This window comes from Piliocolobus tephrosceles, chromosome 7, assembly GCF_002776525.5.
Source record: "Piliocolobus tephrosceles isolate RC106 chromosome 7, ASM277652v3, whole genome shotgun sequence".
NCBI lineage: Eukaryota > Metazoa > Chordata > Mammalia > Primates > Cercopithecidae > Piliocolobus > Piliocolobus tephrosceles.
The window spans coordinates 70574220-70596907 of record NC_045440.1 but is presented as its reverse complement, the minus strand read 5'-3'; the positions used below and the strand labels follow the sequence as shown (position 1 = coordinate 70596907).

The following is a 22688-nucleotide window of genomic DNA, read 5'->3' as shown; positions in this document are numbered from 1 at the left end:
AAAAAAAAAAAAAAAAAAAAAAAAAAAAAAAAAAAAAGAAAGGAATGCTGAAGGCAAATGAATTCAGTGACAGCTTCTTGGGACCTTATTGAACCTAAGAGAACCAACATTTTTCTCTTCATGTGCATGGAAACATCGATGGAAATAAATGTCAATGTGAATGAGAGGATCCTGCTAGCCACACTCTTTGGACAAATGGCTTATTTTTTTTGGCAGCCGAGTACCAATCAGCCATTGAGTTAAAGGTTAGTTGAACCAGATGGCTTGGATTAAAAGGTTTAAAAAATTATTCGACAAAGAAAATGTTTAGATAGCCTTTATTTTTTAGAATTATTTTTATTTTTATTTTTTATATAAAAAGCTTAAACTTTGTTGAGGTTTAAATACTAAATCTCCTGCACGTGCAAATTTTGCTATTATTTAAAAACATTTATGTTTCTTCCCACTTTCACAATTCAGCACTGTTCCAGGCTACTCTATAGAACACCGACAGCACTGAGAGTCTGTAAACCTCAAGCACTCTCCACAGAAACCAGTGCATGGAGTAAAATCTAGTCACTGGTCCTATCTGCCAGGTAGGGAGCACTCACAGAATGACTCACAGAATGACAGTGGAGCTCAGCATGGCTCCCCGACAAAGGATGCCAAGAGCACTGCTACAGTCCCTTGGTGAGGTGGGGCTTTGCTTTCAACTTCATGAGCTAGGTGTCCTCCTAGATGGGTCTACTTCTTCTGAAGCGGCACTGCGGGGAACACAGGGGTCCCTCCAGCCTCTTCGAAGGGCCAAGTGGACACTCACTGACTCCCAGCAAATGTGGAAAACAGAGTTACTTACTTGAATGGGTGCAGATGGCTCTTTATTTTCTCTTGCTTTTTTACACCTTTTTCTTTATTGTAGTAGCTGCAGGTGAAAAGAGTAAAAAGTGAGTCTTCATAACCTTGCATTGGATCAAAGTGTTCATTTTATAAAAAGAAAGCAAAATAGAAAGAAGGAAGGCAGTTGTGTTGTAAGTATTTTAGCTGAATGGGATTTTTTACTTCCTGCTTAAGTTTAAGCATATTTAATTTGACTTAAATAGCTTAGGTTATCATACTCTATGACCATACATTCTATAGGTAAAAGAGAAAAATGAGCCCAGTGCTAATGCCTCTGGCTTGTGTAAAAATGAATTTGGAAAGTGGAGCATGGATGGAAACAAGCTCACCTTTGTTTACTGCAGCTGCATTCCTCAGGCTTCCTTCTCTTCAGATGTCCTCTAACTTCTCTTAAATTCTTAATTTTATCTTGCAGAGCTTCAATCTGGAAAACATGTTTTCAAGCAATTACATGTTAACATCAGGATTTTCTTTACAAAGTACTTTTCTTTTCACCTTGTTTTCTCTGTTTTGTAATAATAGCTATTCATCTGAGATGATACTTAACATAGAAACAAACTGGGCATAAAACATGTCTATATAGACTCTATATTCCAACCCATGTGTTACAGATAAACAGTAGCAGATTCCTTTTTTATAACAGAATCATTTTCTCACAGAGATTTCAAAAGGCCATGGAGTCAGTTCCCAGTCTCTTCTCACACTCTATATTGTTTTCAGTAGGACTATCCTTAAATCACTGGAGAAAGACAAATAACTTTGTTTTGAATTTTTCACATAATTATAGATGATGTGTGTCCATGGTATGTCCCACCAGGCACCGCAGGGCTGGCAGGCTGAGTGTGAGTCTGGAATATATCTGACAGTCACACAGCCATGGCTAACCTCTTTGTCAATGTATGCCTTATGGTCCTTCCACGCTCTGGCTGAGTGGTACAGTTCTCTCTCACAATGGATCGTGTCATTGGGAAGAATAAAACACCTGCAAAACAAACCAAAACCATGTCAAATGGGTTTATATTCTAACAGTAGAAAACACTCAAGATCGCAAAGAGAACTTTTAATCCTCAAAATCCTTAATGTTGACACATGCAGTAACCGTTGAGCTGATCCAAGACCAGCATCAATGGGAATATGTTCTAGCCACCAGTGAGGACAAAATGTCACATGGGTGGATGGTGTCACAACTCTGTGACTAAGATCATCCCTACGACCACTTTTCAAGGCAGTTCTGAATACTCACAACCCCATGAACAGGATACCACCAAAAAACTCAAGTTCAACTGACACAGAACAAAAGGGACGACCTTTCACATCACAGTGCAAATGGCTTGTTTGAAGAAAAGCAGATTCAGAAGGGGAGTATTAATTCCACTCATTTTGTTAAAAAGAGAGTGCCCTAAGTACCCCACTGAGTTTTGAAGTAAAGATACAGCCCCAGGGATAGATAGCAGGTGGGATGTGGGGTTAATCAATAATGTAAGAGAAATGCATTCTGGTCTAAACCCCTTAGCATGTAACTGTACCAACTTCAGGCACTAGGAGGCCAGAACCTCACAGATAAAAATCCTGGCAGAGCGCACAGTGCCCCATCTCCCCAAAGTGATACAATTAGGGAGAAAACAAAGATCTTGCTAATAAATTCAGAAAGAAAACATTTCCTAATTATGAGAGTAAGTAGACTTTGGAACGAGCCAAAGAACAAAGTGAGTTCATTAAACCTATGAGGGAATCATCTCCCTTCCCCGTCTCCATGACTTCCAAGGCCCTCTCTGTGATCTGGACTGGTTAGATATTTGTATGTCTTACATCCATTTGTAACCTACATCATCTTTCTGGAAGTGTCTCTGGGACTCATTGCCCTCCCTTGGACTGTGTTTCATTTCTGAGGCTGTGACCACACAACTGCTCCAAGTGACAGTGATCGTGCAACATGGAAGAACTTCCAGCCTCTGAAATTGTTTCCATTTGTTTTCTAGATGCCTGCAAAGGTAACTGCCTAGGCTCATGAACTCCATGCCTGCTAAATCAAGATGTGATGGAATTACTCTGGCTGGCTTCCTAGCTGATCAGTCTTAATGTGAAATCAAACCCAAAGCACCTGTCGAAGCCTATGATTGCATGGACTCATTGTTTCTTTAACCCTCAGTTGCTACGTAGGCCAGCCCTCAGGCACCGTATTGCCAAGTGATACTGCTTTTTTGCCAAGTGCAAAATGGTGATAATATGGTGTGTTGTGGTGGTAATTCTGAACTCAACCCTAGTCAACAAATAAAGTCTTCTTACTTGTGTGTCACTCGGACAGTGGTAGGTGGGCCCACGGCGTTGCTGCTATCTGCCAGCATCCTGCCCCTGTTGCCACCACTGGAAGCCTGGAGATCTCTTGGCCCCTCGTGGCCTTCATCATGACGCTTAGCAATGTTTCTTGGTTGCAACACTTGTAATTCTTCTTCTTCCAGATTTATGTCATATATTTCGCCTTCAAATTCGACGGACAAAGAACGTGTCTGCCGAGTATGGACAAATCGGGGCTTGTACTCTAGAAGTAAGGGAAGATACGTTACTATGGACGTCCTGATATAGCTTACAAGGGAAGAAAGTGATCACCTGGTCCAGGAAGGATCCTGGAGAGGAGAAAGCAGTCCATGCTCCATTGCTGAGCGGCATGGTGGTGCCTGCAATTCACGGTAGCAGAGGTTGGATTCTCGTCCTGGCAGTGCCATTGCCTGGCAGTGTGATGGATGACATACTTCTCTGGGCCTCCAGCCCTTCATCTGTCAAGTGAGGGGTTGGTCCAGGTGATTTTTAGGATCCTTTTTACTCGTGGCAGGCTGTGAACTTCTACATTTGGTTTTCAACGTGAACTGCTCAGGCTATTTTTTTGGATAAAACCATATTCCCAATTATGGTATTAATAATAATGGCTATCATTTATTGAGCTTTTGCTATGTATTATATACTTCCTATTTATCTCTAATCCAGAGTCTTGAAAGACAGGTATTATTATGAAAACCCTTACATACAAAAACATCAGATTGTCAATACAGGTTCATCCTTATTTTATGGACGAGAAAACTGAAGTTTTGAATGTCACATACATTTTGCAAGCTTATGGAGCTAGGACTATAATCTCTCAGACTATAAAGCCTTACCACTACATTGGGCTGCGTTTTCAAAAAGGCAAATGCTCTGGACAACTTCTATTTGTACAAATAGCAGAGGATTACTCTAAGAAGAATTAAATTTTGCTAATGCTTTCATCAGCCAACTCACTTTTATACCTGGCAGAGGAGGGTTAAGGCGGGGGGGGGGGGGGTGGGCAGGGATCGGGAGAGGGCAGCATGCTTTCTGGTGACTATGGAACCTTTTTAAGAGCTCATGTGTACCAGATAAGAACTTCAATGTGCAAACACTGGATGCTCTTAGCTCTGTAGCAGCATATTCATCTGGCCTTATCTCATTAGCCTAACACAGAAAGAAGTGGGGCATACTGGCTGTGGAATCAGAATTATCATGCTTCTGAGACAGCTCTTAGGAGAATCCTGCAGTTTCCAGATCAGGGAGCAACCTCCGTGACGGTAGGGGGGTCAATAAGAGTGCCCTGAATTCCATCCTTGCAGAAAGGGTGAAAATCGACTCCTGTTGTCAAATACACAAGATTCCATACAGTTTGAAAGAGCTGCCCTAGACCTGTGTTTGGGCCTAATACTGAAAAATCAATGGGCTTTATGGTCAGTGCCTGGGAAACAAGGTCGAACTTTCTGGAAGAGAAGAGGGCATACTTTCTTCTAAGCTGAATGTTGCTGATCAGCTTCTGAAAAAGCAGCATGCCAGGGGTCCTAGTTCCTTATTAATTTTTTTTTTTTTTTGAGACGGAGTCTCACTCTGTCAACCCGGCTGGAGTGCAGTGGTGCGATCTCGGCTCACTGCCACCTCTGCATCCCAGGTTCAAGCGATTCTCCTACCTCAGAAGTAGCTGGGATTACAGGCATGTGCTACCATGCCCAGCTAATTTTTTTGAGATGAGGTTTCACCAGGTTGGTCAGGCTGGTCTCGAATCCCTGAACTCAAATGATCTGCCTGCCTTGGCCTCCCAAAGTGCTGGGATTACGGGCATGAGTCATCGCACCTGGCCTTACTGATTTTCAGAAATTTGATATCTTTGTGTGAGTTATTAGACCTGGAATTTTTCTCTCAGGGAAGAAAAAAATCTCCCAAAGATTCTTAGCATTTTGGCTTATGGATTCCTTTAAAATTTGTTAAAAGTTGTTGACATGGAAACAAATATCCATATACACATGGAAAACACTTAACAGTTTTGGATGAAGTATCAGGGCAAATGCCCCTAAAGCCCATATTGTGGAGTCTACCATAAAAATGCCTGTTCTCAGGGCTTCCATTGTGCTAGTGTATGATTTGATTCCCAAATCTTTGACATTGAATTTAATTTACTTAAGTTGCTTCTTTCCAAACCATTATAGAAAGAAATCACCATAAAATTGAGTCATTTTTCATGTTACTCCACTAGGTGGTACTAGATTCATTCTTTCGTGGAAGGTGTCAGTCTGGCTTTTCACATTTATGTAATCATAGGTTTCTCATAGCTGCCTAATCGAGGTTTTATTAAGAAGATGCTAGGAAGTGCTTTTCATACTGAATTCAACTAGTTTGTCCCTGCCAGTCAACAAGATCCAACGATTTGACGGAATTAAAAAATACATACATTGTCGTAAAACAGAGATTAAAATATATGCCTTAAAAAAGTGTTTATGCTTTTCCTCTTAAAGTTAAATGCATACACACTGAAACCTGTGTTTACTCTTTTTTAAAAGCAACTTAAGGCAGACAAATCAGGACATTGGCATTGCGGTAAAATAAAATGGACTTAAACCATATCCTTTACCTTTTGGAATAGCCATTTTATGAACTCTTTTATGTGTGCATGTTTCACTTCTGGTGCTTTTAGCATATATTTTCATTCTATGCTTAAGTGAAAATGTTTGCAAAGCAAAATGTCACATTAATCTTAACTTTCTTATTTTAAATAGAGCAACGATGTGCTTTTAGCCTGAAAATGATGCATTGATAATATCTAAAATGTAGAAGGAGCAACCCTTTCGTCTCTCTATTGTTTATTCCCACAGGCCTAGGCCACCATCGAGATGGTCACAAAAGTGTGGCTTACTTGGAGTCCCCTGGTTTCTCAAGAATTGCCGTTGACTCTTTCTTTGGCTTCTGCTGGCACGGTAACCGGACTCTCTACAACTGCACTCTTTGTCTCTGTCATGGAAGCCGCGAGCATAGAGGTTCCGCGTGCTCTGCCGGACTGTGAGCAGGTCACTGGGTCCTTTACACTTGTGAATTCGAAGCTTGCCAGATGTATCCTCAATGCATTGCCACTTCTGCAAAAGCCAAAGTGAAAGCAGTTTATCGATTCTGCTCCAGGTGTTATTGATTAAGAGCCGCTCCCTTAGTTTTTTTTTTTTTTTTCTTTTCTTTTTTTTAGGAGCACTGGCAATATCTTTCAGGAGAGTGAATGAAGAAAGGCAAGCTTTTAAGTGACCCCGCAATAACTCGACTCTCAGTTATTTCTTTCACTGTAGGCAAATACAGATGACAACGAAATCACTGGAAATCAAACTACCTCAATGACACTAGAGCCAAAAACTGATATATGAATCCTCAGCACGCAGACTAAACAGTCTTGAATGAAACATGTAAAAGCTGTTAGTTCATCAAGACACACAGTGCAGCTGTCAGGACTGCTTTCACCAGACCCCTCTTGCTCTGGAAAAACAAACTTGGCCGCTTTGTTCTCCGCTCCTGAATTTCTAATGTGAGCCAGGGAAGAGTGGCACATGAGGAAGACAGAGATGAGTTTAATTGAGCCCATCATGGGGCAAGCCAACTCTCACAGACACCAGACATTAGCAAACTTGTCAGGCTTTCTTTTGTGTCTTTTCTTATCCTTCTAAGAACATTGTGATATGGACAGCAGACAGGGAAACACTGGGTAGAAGAAGGTAGTTTCCTGGTAAAGGCCCCACCCTCAAGCCTGGGGACCTACGGCCCTAAATGGGGACAGGCATTCTTGTTTTTGTACCCCAAAAGTTGTTTATGGCCTGCCATGCCCCCTATCCTGTGCCCATGTACACCCTGAAACCCAGTCTCCAGAAGCAGGCAAGGAGATGAGGAGACAAGCAGACGAATGGTGGAACAAGGTGGCAGAGAAAGACAGAAGAGGAGGAATGTCTGAACACTGAGAGGAGCTTGGCTGGGGGTGGTCGGAGAGGAGTGTGGCTGTCCAGTGGCCAAACTGGGGAAGATCATCTTCCCACTCCATCCCCACTTCTGGCTCCCCATCCGTCCTACTGAGAGCCACCTCCACCACTCAGTAAAATTCTGCATTCATCCTTCAAGCCCGTGCGTGACCTGATTCTTCTAGGAGCTAGGCAAGAGCTTGGAATACAGAAAGCTGTCATGCTGGTGGCCCTCTGCCCTTGTCAAAAGGCAGAGGGTCCATTGAGCTGGTTAACAATCTGTCTGCAGATGGCAAGGCTAAAAGAGCATTGTAACACTGGGGCCATAGGTGCCTGCCCCTAGATACTACTGCAGGGCTGGAGCCCAAAGGACGTGCCCTGGTTCCTGTACCTGCCCATCTGTGTGCTCCCCCTCTCATCAGGGGTTTGAGCAGTGGTGGTGACCGAGCAGGTGTGCCATACCCCTCTTGCACATCCTGTGAAGGGGATCAGGGAACTCTCCAGTTTCAATTGCACACTCAGCAGAGAGTGGGCATGCTCCTATGTGAGACAGAGTTCACTTCCCAACAGACACATATGGGGAGCTTGCACTGACTTTTCTAGACTGAGCTTTCTACCACGCCTGCCACAGATGCTGCAGGCTTACGTCCGAGTAAATATGACACTGCCTCTGGACTAAGTGTCCTTGCACTTACTGAATCTCAATCTGGCTGAAATAATAGCTTTTCACCCTGGGGGTCGTTTTCTGGGATCCTCCACATCTTACTTAAAGACTGAATAACTTCTTTTACATTTTATTTTCCCCCTTCTCCCTACAAAATTAATTTGGGAGGCGGGAAGAATATTTAATTTTAATTGGCCACAGTTGTCACAGAGTTAAAATATAGTGTTATCAAACTTTTGTCTTTTTTCCTTTCCGTGTAGGTCTATCAGTTGTGTACTATTATCTACTGAAACTTCTCTTTATCCTTCATTGTTTTTGTTCATATCTAAAGAGTGAGAAGCTCTTCTTTAAATGGATGCATTTCTAACCTATGGACAGTACAATACTATCTGCACTGTAAAAGTACGTTTTTTTTGTGCCACGTATATTTTCAAATATATTCAAATAGATAATTATTAAATAAAAGATGTTCTTTCATGCATCATTTAAAAGATCTCATATCCCCCTCTTGTACCGGTACCATATCTGGCTTGACATCTTTGTTGCAAAGTGTCCTACTGCAAGTTTGGTCAAAGGTTTGGTCAAAGGTCCTAGACGGCCTTGCAGATAACTGACACTCATGTACAAAATGACATGCAGTTATTCACAATGAACCAAGATGCAGAGGCATGATTTGTTTTCTCCTAAGGGAGTTGTATGTCTTCAATACATGTTGAATTATCAGAGCTGCTTTTTGGCTTCTACTATATAATCCCCAAATCCTAGAGATACAGGGCTTCTTCTATGATTTTGCTTTAGCCCTTTATACTCTTAGTACTCCTGAATTTGGTTGTTTCAAGCCATATCAGGGTACAACCTTTTTTTCTGGATTGGCTAGAATGTCTTGAATGTTTAACATCTTCATCCAGAGAAGCAGGAGCTCAAGGGACAGACAGGCAACTAATGAGTCATCCCTCAGGATCCACTGAGAATTGGGTCCAGGATGCCCTGCAGATACCCAAATCCATGAATGCTCAAGTCTGTGATGTAAAATATAGTATTTCTATTTAACCTACATACACACTCTTGTATACTTTATCTCTACGTTAACTGTAATACCTAATATAATAAAATGCTATATAAATAGTAGTTACTTTGTTTAGGGAATAATGACAGGAAAAAAAGTTTATGCAGGTTCATTATAGACGAAATCATCTTTTCTTTTTCAATTCTTTCAATCTGCAGTTGGTTGAACCCACAGATGTAGAGCCCATGGATACAGAGGGCGGATTTTACTTACAAAGCCGCAAAAAGGCAACACAAACAAGAACAGCCTAAGGACTAAGTTAGAGATGATTTCACTTAAAAATTGTGAAGTCAACTTAATTAAACACAGGAAGTTAGATCAGATGAGTGGTTCTCAAATTTGGCTGGACATTGGGACTTTCAGAAGCTCCCCAGATGATTCTAATGTGCCGTTGGAGTTTAGGCCACTGCTTTACATTAGCAACTGCTTACTGGACAGTTTTGCAGCTGGATTCCATGGGGAAGGCAGGAGGGATATATTTAAGTCTAAGTAGCTCAGATGCATAGGTCTTTGAGAGGGATGCATGTAATTGGTGGGAGTGGCGTGTGCAAAGGAAGCTGTGTCTAGAAATGTACTGATGTAAGCAGGTCAGAAAATGACTCCACTGATGAATGAATACTATCAGTGCACCTATGCTTTCAGGACTATGTGCTGTATTTGAGTGAAACCAGTTATCCTTGTGCTCTCTCCACAGTTAGTTGATAAGTGACAGAATTTTGACTTAGCTGAAAACTGCATGTGGCCTGTTCCATGATTCTGCCATTTAATGCGGACATCAGTGGTTTCCATGCCTGGGTTTGTGGCACTCACAGACCCAATTATAGCATTCATGGCTATCCAATTAGCTTGAGGATGTGCCATGAAATGATCAAAAAAGTTCTCAGAGCTGGGCATGGTGGCTCAAACCTATAATCCCAGTACATCAGGAGGCCATGGCAGGTGGATTGCTTGAGTCCAGGAGTTTGAGAACAGCCTGGGCAACATGGTGAAACCCTGTCTCTACAAAAAAAAAAAAAAAAAAAATATATATATATATATATACACACACACACACACACACACACACACACACACACACACATATATATGGCTAAGAATGCTGGCACATGCCTGTGGTCCCAGCAACTAGGAGGGAGGCTGAGGTGCAAGGATCACTTGAGCCCAGGGGGTCGGGGCTGCAGTGAGTTGAGACCATGCCATCACGCCACTGCACTATAGATAGCCTGGACTCAGAAACTGACAGACATCTCCATTAACATATAACTATATGCCATATAGAATTATTGCTGGGGAAAGTGTTGCCAAAATAAATAACTTTTTGTAGCTTCGCAACGTTTGGGAATTAGTGGCATTTGAGTGTCTGTCTGTATGTATATCTGTCTTAAATTCAAATGGTTTAAGGCTTATCCATCTACCTGGATGATCTCTGCCTCTAGCATTTAAAAATGAAGAGTTGACTGCTTAATGCCTAGAGAAGCAAAGTAATTGGCTAGTGAATTCACAATCCACAGCCAAGTGGAAGCATAAGAGGTGCTCCATCTTCTATCAGACAGGAAAATACGGCTAATTTTATTCTTGAGGACGGGTGCGGTGGCTCAGGCCTGTAATCTCAGCACTTTGGGATACCAAGGTGGGTGGATCGTCTGAGGTCAGGAGTTCAAGACTAGCCTGGCCTATGTGTCAAAACCCTCTCTCTACTAAAAATACAAAAAAAAAAAAAAAAAAAAAAAAAAAAAGACCAGGCACAGTGGCTCAAGCCTGGAATTCCAGAACTTTGGGAGGCTGAGGCAGGCGAATTGCCTGAGGACAGGAGTTCAAGACCAGCCTGGACAACATGGTGAAACCCTGTCTCTACTAAAAATACAAAAATTAGCTGGGCATGGTGGCGCACGTCTGTAGTCCTAGCTACTTGGGAGGCTGAGGCAGGAGAATCGCTTGAACCTGGGAGGTGGAGGTTGCTGTGAACTGAGATCATGCCACTGCACTCCAGGCTGGGTGACAGAGCAAGACTCCGTCTCAAAAAACAAACAAAAAACAAACAAACAAATATTAGCCAGGTGGTGGCACATGCCTGTAGTCCCAGCTATTTGGGAGGCCGAGGCAGGAGAATGGCTTGAACCTGAGAAGCAGAGGTTGCAGTGAGCCAAGATTGAACCACTGCACTCCAGCCTGAGTGACACAGCAAGACTCCATCTCAGAATATATATATATATGAAAATATATATTAATATAATATTATATATATGTATATATATTCATTCTTGAAAAATAATGGCCTAAAGTCTTTTTGTGGATCTAATTTATATCAACTTTAGTACAAATACTAATTTTTAAAGCACATGACCATAGTGAAAACCTGTGGTTTTTATAATCACAATGCATTCAAAGAATTCTGCCTATTTTGTTTGTTTTTTGCCCTGGAGGATCTGAGGGTACAAGTAGATTCCTGTAGAACACAAAGGTGTAGGCAGAAGTTTTAGTGACTTAGGCTATTTGGAATCCAAGTTGAATTTCCCATTAGCCAAATTCTTTGTTGATTTCCTACGGGATAGAGAAGAAGGGAAACGGTGTTTCCTTCCTGAAGAGTTGAATTTAACCACACTGGATGTCTGGCACTGTCCTTGGCTATGATAATGTAGCATACAAAATCAAATATACATACATATATGCATATATATCTACACACATGCATACAAACATATATTATCCATACATACTACATATATACATGTATCTACACACATACTTGGATAAAGCAAGAGCCACAAACAAAAATGTCAATTATATCTTCTACCATGGACCCTTTGAAAAAGTCATACACCCTGTTAGATAAAGTAATTAACTAGAGGCTTTGAAAATCTTCCTACTGGCAAGCATACTAGGAATTTTAATGAAATGTAATTACCACACATTGCTACAGCCATTTTAGAACTAGATATCATGACAATTTTTATGACTGCACAATAAAACCTTGAAACAGCTGCAACTAAAGTGGTAATCTTAGAAAGTTTATAGAAGGAGGCAGAAAAAGAGAATTTCTGAAAGAATTGCTCTGAAACTCATGTGGCAAGCCATTTAAATAGTCAAAATAATGAGAAGAGATGGTTTTTGCATTGCAGGAGTTTCAGGAATCAGATGAAAGCCTGAGCTCAGGTGAGGCACCTGCTAATGGGATGTGTGGAGTCAGCCACAGACATAAGCTTTGTTCAACAAATGCCCTTGCAGAAACAGAGCTGTCACACTGTCTTGCTTTTATCTATGCTCTTGAAGTTTATCAGTAAATCAGTGAATTGCCAAATCTGATTGTCTCCATCTTCACTGATGGTTCATTCCTTCTGCAAATTCTTTTCTTCAACTACATTTCAGTTCTCCTTCTGTTTGACTTATCAGTCTGTGCCAATAATTTAGCACGCAGTCATTCCACAAATATTTCTGCACACCAATTATGGGCGAGGTGCTAGATAAAACTACTTAAGTAATTTTTTAAGTTCTTATAATTTTCTTTTAGCCTTTCTAACTATGCTGGAAGTTGGAATTAAGGGCAAGGGCCATGTCTCATATTCCTGAGTCATTCCCAGAAGTTAGCTCAGCACAGAATCACTCGGTTAGGTAATTATGTGTTAATGTTTTTGATTGATTATATCTGCCTGTACATAAATAACACCAGACGAAGAAGAGAAGGCTGGTAATTTTGGTATGAGGATACAAATAGTGTGCAGCTAGTTTGGTGGAATCAAATCTAATGAGAAATATGTCAAATGCATTTCAGACAACTTCATTCATCATCATCTTGACTACCGTGATTATGATCATTTATTTAACTCTTGCTTGACAGCAGGTACTGCTCTGGAGCACGCTTTATGAATTTTTCATTTAATCCTCACTACAACGCAGAGTGCTGTCACAAGTCTTTTACTGAAATAGGATTTCGTAGTAGTGAATATTACCTATCTTCTGTCTTGGACTTGGAAAGGTGTTTTGTATTCATCGGTGTGGCTTAAAGGAAAAAGTCTGGATTTGCAAGCTCAAAAAGCCTGGATTTTAACACCAGCTCTATCACGTGGCTATGTGGCTCTGAGCAAGTCAGATATGCCACATTACCCTTTCAGAGTCAGGAGCATTAGTGATAACACACGGGAAGGACTCAGTACATGGCAGGCACTCAACAAAAGCAGCTGCTATTATTATTATTATTACACACATACACACACATGGTTTATTACTTAAAGAATGTGATCTAATGTATACTTGATAAGAGGTAGCCATTTTTAATGGAGAGGAGTATTGGGTTGGGATTCAAAAACCTTAATTTTATTTTATTTTTTGCTGTTAACTCTATGGTTTTGAGCAAATTGCAGAATCCTTTTGTTTTTCTGGATTCCACATCTGATTAAATAATACTTGCTCTCCTGGCTTCATGGATAGACATGAGAATAGATTGTTTGAGTGTTTTGAAGTTCTAAGGAAAAGATGTACTATATGAACATATAGCAGTACTGTAATTGGCCTTTAAAAGGTTTATCCAATCCTGGGCAAGCTAATGTTTTCTGGTGGTAAAGTGTACAAAATAATTATTATTTGGTGAGGGAGACAGAAGCTTTGAGTCACCCAGATCTTGGTTTGAACTCAGGTTTGTCATTCTTCTAGCTGTGTGACTTTGGTCAAGTTATTTTCCCATCTGAGCTTCAGTCTCTTCATATCTAAAATGGGCATAATATGTATCTCACAGAACAGTTTTCCATGTAAAATACTTAGTGCAATATTAGATGACCTCCAATTGCTTTTCCTTCCTGAAGTATCCGCTAAATAATCATTATAATTTCTGCATTTTGAATTGCAAATATTTCTCAGACTGGTTAAGGATGTTGTTCTCTGTTCTTACTTATGCCTACTTGTGTCCATTTTCATGAGTAAGAAACACACACACAAACAAAAAACACCCAAAATTGGCTTCACCAAAACAATACAAAGCAAAAAAACCCCAAATCTGTAGGCATCACATTACCTGACTTCTAATTATACTACAAGCCTATAATTACCAAAGCAGCATGGTACTGGCATAAAAACAGGCACGCAGAATGGAATAGAATAGAGAACCCAGAAATAAAGCCAAATACTTACCACCAACTCATCTGCGACAAAGCAAACAAAAACATAAATTGAGGTAAGGACACCCTATTCAACAAGTGGTGCTGCGAAAACTGGCAAGCCACATGTAGAAGAATGAAACTGGATTCCCATCTCTCACCTTATACAAAAATCAACTCAAGATGGTTCAAAGACTTAAATCTAAGACCCAAAGCTATAAACATTTGAGAAGATAACATTGGAAAAACTCTTCTAGACATTGACTTAGGCAAAGAATTCATGACTAAGACCCTAAAAGCAAATATAAAGAACCCCAAAATAAATGAATGAGACCTGATTAAACTAAGAAAGCTTCTGTGCAGCAAAAGAAATAATCAGCAGAGTAAACAGACAACCCACAGAGTGGGAGAAAATATTTGCAAACTATGCATCCAACAAAGGACTAACATCCAGAATCTACAAAGTAACTCAACAAATCAGCAAGAAAAAAAAATTCTATCAAAAAGTAGGGTAAAGAAATGAACAGCAATTCTCAAAAGAAGATACACAAACAGCTAACAGCATGAAAAAATACTCAACATCATTACTCATCACGGAATGCAAATTAAAACCACAATGAGATACCACCTTACTCCTGCAAGAATGGCTATAATTAAAAAGTCAAAACAAAGCAAAACAATAGATGTTGGTGTGAATGTGGCAAAAAGGAGCACTTTTGCACTGCTGGTGAGAATGTAAATCAGTGCAACCTTTACAGAAAACAGTATGGAGATTCCTTAAAGAACTAAGAATGGAACTGCCATTTGATCCAGCAACCCTACTACTGGGTATCTACCCAAAGGAAAAGAAGTCATTATATGAAAAGGACATATGCATAGGCATGTTTATAGCGGCACAAGTAGCAATCACAAAAATATGGAACCCTGCCTAAATGCCCATTGACTAACAAGTGGATAAAGAAAATGTGGTATATATACACCATGGAACACTACTCAGGAATAAAAAGGACCAAAATAATGTATTTTGCAGCAACTTGGATGCAGCTGGAGACCATTATTCTAAGTGAAGTAACTCAGGAATGGAAAACCAAATATTGTATGTTCTCACAAACGGGCGCTAAGCTATGAAGACGCAAAACCATAAGAATGATATAATAAACTTTGAGGACTTGGAGGGGAAGGTTGGGAAGCAGGTGAGGGATAAAAGACTACATACTGGGTACAGTATACACTGCTTGGGTGATGGATGCACTAAAATCTCAGAAATCTAACTTAAGAGTTTATCCATGTAACCCCAAACCACTTGTATCCCAAAAATTATTGAAATAAAAATAAAAAATTTAAAAATTGGCTACAACTTCTCCAAAGGTGCACTGCAGTGAAAGCTTAATTTTATTCATAAACATACACTAGTTCTTGGTTATCATATGTCTTACGACATGGATTTGGTGATAATGCAGGTCAAATCATGTTCACTGAAATGTCACAACTGTACAGTAATTTTGTGATAATCTGATTATTCTTCATGCCAAAATGGACATCATAAAAAACAGTTACCTGCATGTGGACATGTGTTTAAAATATTTATCTTAACACTGGGGAATATACAAAGATCATATTCACATCTTTGTCCAAACTGCTACTTAGCTGAAGTCATTGTCGAATTTTCTCTCACAAATATTAAATAGTGTTACTTGTGCCAGGAGGATTTATCTCCTGGCTTGTTTCCTTTGAGATGGTATGAGATGGGAAAGAGAGGGGGAGGGAAAACAGAAAGGGAGAAGAAGCAGAAGAGAGACAAATGTTACCTACTATAGATTTTAATCTGGATAATCACTTGTAAAAGTCAACACTGGAATGTTGGAAGATGTATGATTATTGTAATTCCTAGAAAATGAAATTGGTAAACTGATCTTGGCCAATGATTGACAACCAGCATTTGTTGAGTGCTTTCTATGTCCTAGACATTGTCCCAGAAGCTTGATACATTTAACTCATATAATATTTACAACAACCTCTGAGGCAAGAACTATTATGATGCCCATTTTATAGATGAAGAAACTGAGGCAGAGTTAGGTTAAGAAACTTGCACATAGTCAAATACCAAGGAAGCGGTATATCCAGGATGTAATCCCAAAGCACCTTGATCAGGATACTGATGAAAAAAGAGAATGAAAAAGAGAAAACTCAAACAGAGAGACCATTCTCTGTACGAGTCTTCAGGTAAGCCTTAGGTGAGAAGAGAGAAGTAACAACATCCATACAAGTGAGAAAGTGGGATTCGCAGGTAATGTTTAAGAAACACAGAGGAGGACCTGACTACGGAGGGCTGTTAGGAAATGGTGGAAAAGAAGACACAATACAAATTAAGCAGAACGGGGCTGTATTATATAGTTTGTGAGTAAAATGCCTATTCTCTTGTTTGTCTTTTTTTTTTTTTTGACTTGTTTAGAACAAATGCACAGAAGCAAAATATCTAATTAGATGCACAACTGTTCAGACATGAGCTTCAGCATAGTTTGAAGAGGTAAGGAAGCAAGGTTTAATGGCTGAGTGGTCCACAATGGATCCAAGCACAGAGGAGAATTCAGTAGGAGGATGGCATTGGGAGCTCAATCCTTCTGGATGGGCCCCCTGGAATCAGGTAAGCCAGGGGAAGATTTCTATGAGCCATGCTGCTATTTTGACCAGGGTTCCTTGAGTTTTGGGAAACAAGCTGTCTGCTTCTGGAAAACTAACAATTCTAGGAGGATCTCAATGGTAAATGTCTTATTATGCATGCTCTGCAACTGGTCACAAAGGGTCAGAGGGATATATGGCCAGAGAGATAGTTTTGGAAAGGAACAAAGATCCTGGAGCTAAACCAGTTTCCACTCAACAAACTACATTCTATTTCTATTATAATAGCATCAGCTTGCTTGATGCAGGGGTCCTCACAGATTTTTAAACAAATGTTTGATTTTATATTGATCCAGTAGTAGAAAGGCAAACTAAATTGTCAAGATGCTGGAATTCAACAACTCATCAAAAGGATGTGATATTTGCCCTATCAAAACAAAGCAAGCTGCTTTTTTCCTCTTAAATGCCAGATAATATGTAAAGTGTATTTCAAAATCTAATGCCCAGGGAATTTCTCTTTTATGTAGCTCCTATTTAAGATGTCAATACCTATGCCTAGAAGAAGAAGAAGAAAAACCAGCCCAATAATGCTCACTTGACATTTGTGGATCTCAAGCTTGTCTGCACATAGGAATCATCAGGGGAGCTTGGAAAAAACACTGATACCTGGGTCTCGTACCCAGAGGTTCTGATTTAACTTGTCTGGGCTGGGACTTAAACATAAGCATTTTTAAAGCTGCCCATATGATTCTAATGTGCAGTCTGGGTTGAGAACCAACGTGAGTGGCAACTGCCTTTCATAGTTTCAAAGGGAAAATCTGTCTTGCAATTTTGCAGTGGCAGCATGTTACAGGGAAGAAAGTACTCAATGCGAAGTGAAGAGATGCAGGTTTTGGCTTTGGGTTTGTAGCTTAACTTTTCCGGACCTAAATTTCCTTATCAGAAAAATGATACCATTCAACTTCGAAGATTTCTAAGATTCCTTCAAACTTTGGTATTTTCTGGTTCTAGGCCTGTGATTCTTAACCTCATTAAAAAATAGATTGCTTGGCCTCACTTCTAGACATTTTTAACCTGGTTGGTCTGGGGTGTGCAGCAGCATTTTTCAAGTGCCACCCAGGTGAGTTTATTTTTTATTTTTCTGTTATTTTATTTTTTGTTTTTCTGAGACAAGGTCTCACTCAGTCACCCAGGCTGGGGTGCAGTGGCATGATCATGGCTCACTGCAGCCTCGACTTTCCAGGCTCAAGCAATCCTCCCACCTCAGCCTCCTGAGTAGCTGGTACTGCAGGCACACACCGCCATGCCTGGCTATTTTGTTTGTGTGTGGAGACAGTGTCTCCGTAGGTTGCCTAGGTTGGTCTAGAACTCCTGGGCTCAGGGGTTTAGAACTCCTGCCTCCCAAAGTGCTGGGATTATGGGAGTAAGCCATGAGCTACAGTGCCAAGCCCCAGGTGAGTTTAATGTGCCACCAGCATTGAGCATCACTGCTCTTTGTTCTCTGTGGAACAAACATGCTTTAAGACAGAGGTTGAGATTTGCCCATGAGTGTGCACATGTGTATGAGTGTGATTGTGTAGGGGGATGGGGAGTGTCTGCACATAAACATGCCTGGGGGTGTAATGCCCAGCTGAGAGAGTGGAGGGAATTCACACTCTGTCTCATATTAATTCAGGAACGTGGGAGTAATGGAAACACATATGTCCGTGTTGTCTTAATTAGTCCCTGCTGGTAGTTGTGTTCACATAGTCAAGAAGTGATGCCAAGTCTCTGGGATTCCAGCCCATTTTTATTCTTTTTAATTAATTAATTAATTAATTAATTTTGAGATGCAGTTTTGCCCTTTTTGCCCAGGCTGGAGTGCAATGGCACAATCTCGACTCACTGCAACCTCTGCCTCCCGGGTTCAAGTGATTCCCCTGCCTCAGCCTCCTAGGTAGCTGGAATTACAGGCGCCCCACCACCCACACCTGGTTAATTTTGTATTTTTAGTAGAGACGGGTTTTCACTATGTTGCCAGGCTGGTCTTGAACTCCTGACTTCAGGTCATCTGCCCGCCTCGGGCTCCCAAAGTGTTGGGATTATAGACATGAGCCACCGCGCCCAGCCTCAGCCCATTTTAATTCTTATTGGCTTCATAGGAATGAAAACAGCAGGTAAGATGGCTTGGAATAATAACAACACCCAATACTCACACACTAGAGAAAATTTATCTCAGTCTCACTTAGTATAGTATCACTTAATCTTCACAAGGGTGAGGTTAATTTTCTCCATTTTAGAGATAGAAAACCTGAGACTCAGGAGAAAGTAAGTGACCTGTTTGAGAAGACACAACTAGAAAGTGGTGGCGGCCAATATTCTAACCCCAACCTTTGGATCTCTTTCCTCTATTGACTTACCTCATGCACCCGCATTGACGCCACCAAACAACCTTTAGGTGACCTGGTACAAAGATGTGGCAGGAAGGGGGCATTCACTATCTCTGGGATTAAGAGTGAAGAGAATGGGGCTAGTCATGCTGATTTTCCGTTTGTACCCCATGGAGTGTCAAAACTTAAGACTGTGTTGCCTTGGAATGAAGGCCATTCAACTTGTGAATAGGAACAGAAGAAGCAGGGCGCATGCCAGGAGGGACGTCAAGAGAGAGCAGATTCCAAGCAGGTCAGTTCTAGCCTCTGCTGCCACCTTGAACCTGAACAATTCAGCATCATATTCTGAATTTTCTTCTTCCATTTTTTAAAGCCAGTGATACTGTCACCAAAAAAAGATAGTCTTCAAAGTAGCCAGAAAGAAAGAGCAAAAGGCCAAGATATAAAAAGTTGATAGAACACAGCAGAGCTGGCTGGGCATGGAGGCTCACTCCTGTAATCCCAGCACTTTGGGAGGTCAAGGTGGGAGGATCGCTTGAGTCCAGGAGTTCCAGACCAGCCTGGGCAACATGGCAAAACTCTATCTCTAAAAAAGCACAAAAATTAGTTGAATATGGTGGTGTTTGCCTGTAGTCCTAGCTACTCAGGAGGCTGAGGTAGGAGGATCACCTGAGCCCAGGAGGGTGAGGCTGCAGTGAGCCATGATCACGCCACTGCACTCCAGCCTGGCTGACAGAGTAAAACACTGTCTCAAACAAAACAAAACAACAACACACGACATAGCTATCAGATTTGACCCATAGATTGAATAACTGCTTTAAAGATTCAGGCTCAAAATTTTCTTGAAATTCTGAGATTCCTAAGTGATGGTCTGAGGACCACCAGTAATCACAATCGTGGGTTAGAATAGTGCTTTTCAAACTTTCAGGGAGCATCAGAGTCACCTGGAGGACTTGTTAACACACAGATTGCTCAGCTTCACCCCTAGAGGTTCTGATTCAGAAGGTCTGCAATAGCCAGAGAATTTGCACTTCTGACAAACTCTCAGGGATGCTGATCCTACTGGTTCGGGATTAGAGTAACAGTTCACTAGTGCTGTGATACACTGAAGCTAGAGACAATCAGAAATACTCTCCAGGTCTTCACTTCTAAAGCTCACTCAGGCCCAATGTAAAGAAATTCTATAGAAATAAATCACCATTGGGGCATAGCCTAATTCTTTGTTCCACAAATTCAGGCCTTTAAAAGAGACCATTGCTGACGTTCTCATATATCCACATAATGGATCTAAATTCAGACTGATTCACAGAGAAATGAAACAGTGGAGGAAAATTCCAGATATGAAAGCATTTTATGGGGCCAAAACAAGTTCAGAAAAATATGAAAAAGCAAAATTAAGTTTTTAATATAGTTAGCATTCAGCTCATGAGTGAAAATCTTGTGCCAAAGTACCATAATCTAGTTTACGTTACATTTGCCCTTTAGGACATATATTAAAATTTTAGGGCAAGCCATACGGAGAGGTTTGTAAAATTATACACTGAAAGGTAGGCAGTGTACCTTATTCCCAAAAGACTATAATGTTCACCTCTTAGAGCTAAAAGAGTAACAAGATCACCAATTTGCATGAAATGTATTTAACACTGAACATTTGCAACTCCTGAATAAAAGTAAATCAGTCTACTGAGGCTGGCTCATAAAAATCATCTTAGAGCTACAGAATAATTCTGAGGTTTTACTCATAATAACATTTGGAGCTTTCATAAGAAAGATTTGAAGACTTCAAATTAAAATATAATGAATAGGTCTAAGCTTTTCTCCACTAAACACTTGAAAATTAAGATGTACTAGAATGCAGTGAAGGCTTAGTTTTAGCCCTTCCTTCAACGGCTCTCCCTCCCTTTCCTCTTCTATTTCAAAGGGATCCTGTGTACAAGAAAGCCTGAGGAAATGCAGGGTATAAGGATCAAGTTGTTTATTATGAATGTCTATTCAACAAGCTAGATACCATAAAATTAGCGTATAATGAGTGAGGCCACTTTAATAATAACTTCGTTACCTACTCATTCCATCAGCCTGACATCTTGAACTGGTGTTGGTGAATTGTGTGGATATCTAGAGGTCAGTCAAGTTAAAAGAAGACTCACAGAAGATTTGAACTTCTCTTCACCTGGTTATTGTAACCTACTTTGGAAGGCAGCAAGTGGACTGAGTTTTTGAATCAGACAAATCCTGTTTGAATCCCAGTCGCCCACGTGTAAAATGGGGATGCCAATGCCCACCTCACTCTATAGATGTGAGGATTAAATTGAGTAAATGCTACAAAATCCTGCGTACCATGCCTGAGATGAGACAAATGCTCACTACGTGTTAGTATTTTTCACTTTCCTCTGATTTTGCTCTAAGCTGCAATGATTTGGGCCAAAGTTCAGTTCCTCTCATCATGATACAACGTTTTCTTTTAGCTATCATACATTTCAATCAAGAGCATTTAAAATCATTGGTTTTAGACTGGTTTAAATTCATATGTACTTACTTTCTTTAAAAGCAATGTTAATTCATCACACCGTATTTCTTTTATTCTTACTGATAAAATAACTGGTATTCTGGGTAGCCCTGGGGTCTATAGTAATATTTCTACTAATGAAGATTTATTCTAATGAAATATTTGATGCGAGAATCTTTGTGAGCAGAAGTAGGAACAATAAACAAACAGAATATAGTTTCTCTTCTCATTCCTCAAGCTTGGTCACAGGCTCTGTCCTCCACTGGGGGCGAGAGGACATCTGACTTTAGCCTAGGGTGAAGGCCCCATTGTGTCTCTTGCAGTGGTTCACTGCCCAGAGGCTCAGCATGTGCCTGTGTTTTGACTAAGTAGCCTCTTGGCAACTCTTCAGTGACTAGTTAACAGGGACTATAACAGGAATCATTTCCTCAGAGGAAACCAGTGTCTTTTGGCATAGAACTTTATCCGAGATAATGATCTTTTTTACTGGAGGAAGCCCAAGTAGTAATGGGGAGGCCCAGCCTGAACCAGTTACGTAATTCTGTCCGTGGAGAGGTGTCTCAGTGAGCTTGCCCTCAAGACCACCAGGAAAAGCTTATTTATACACAAATGTACATTCTTTCATATGTGGACAACTTTCTAAATTAGAGATGGAGAAGCCCATGAGTGGTGGTAAAGAAAGCCTGTATCACTCACCTGCCCTGGTTGTTCACAGGCTGTCTGGTACCTGGCCTGCTGGCACAGTTCTTTGACCCGCTCGTACTTGGGCAAGTGATTTGACTGTTGGATATTCTTGCTGGATTCTTCCTTCTTACGTAGAAATTTGCTTCGACAAAAAGGGAAAAGCTTCGTACATGAGAAGTGATCTGAATTACGGTCCCTGAGTCCTGCCTTTTTTTTCTCTCTGTCACATGACTCCACATTCTTTAAACAGCAAGAAATAGATGTTAATCTCTGTCTACAGGAGTTCAGTATTTGATGGGTCCTTTATGAAAATGACAAGCTGGGTAGGATGAAGATGAGAGGTCAGGAAAAAATTCATTCTTCCCAAAAGCATTATTTCAAAATTTGGGCATACATGTTTCATTTTACATGCTCAAAGTTCCTTTTGTTAAAAAAAATTATACAAATGTTTTCTCTTTCCTTATTTATGTACAGAGAAAAACAAGGCAATGGGCATTAATAAATCAAAAGGGAGAAACCCAGAAGTGATGATGGAAATAATTACAATGGCATACATT

The 22688-nt window shown here is 40.5% G+C and overlaps 1 protein-coding gene across 6 annotated transcripts in view; it reads right to left on the bottom strand.

Annotated features, from left to right (window-relative positions):
* Positions 1 to 22688, bottom strand: part of SULF1 (sulfatase 1) — a 192105-nt gene that overhangs the window by 30619 nt on the left and 138798 nt on the right. For all 6 annotated transcript variants that reach the window (XR_003309603.2, XR_003309602.2, XM_023222412.1 and 3 more), the window contains 6 exons: positions 22144 to 22273; positions 6062 to 6278; positions 3163 to 3415; positions 1762 to 1858; positions 1206 to 1300; positions 836 to 901 (listed from right to left, as the gene is read on the bottom strand). Coding sequence is in view for 4 of the 6 variants with exons in the window: in XM_023222412.1 (XP_023078180.1) it covers positions 836 to 901; positions 1206 to 1300; positions 1762 to 1858; positions 3163 to 3415; positions 6062 to 6278; positions 22144 to 22273 (858 nt within the window). In the remaining 2 variants the exon portion in view is untranslated. The remainder of the gene's footprint in view (positions 1 to 835; positions 902 to 1205; positions 1301 to 1761; positions 1859 to 3162; positions 3416 to 6061; positions 6279 to 22143; positions 22274 to 22688) is intronic.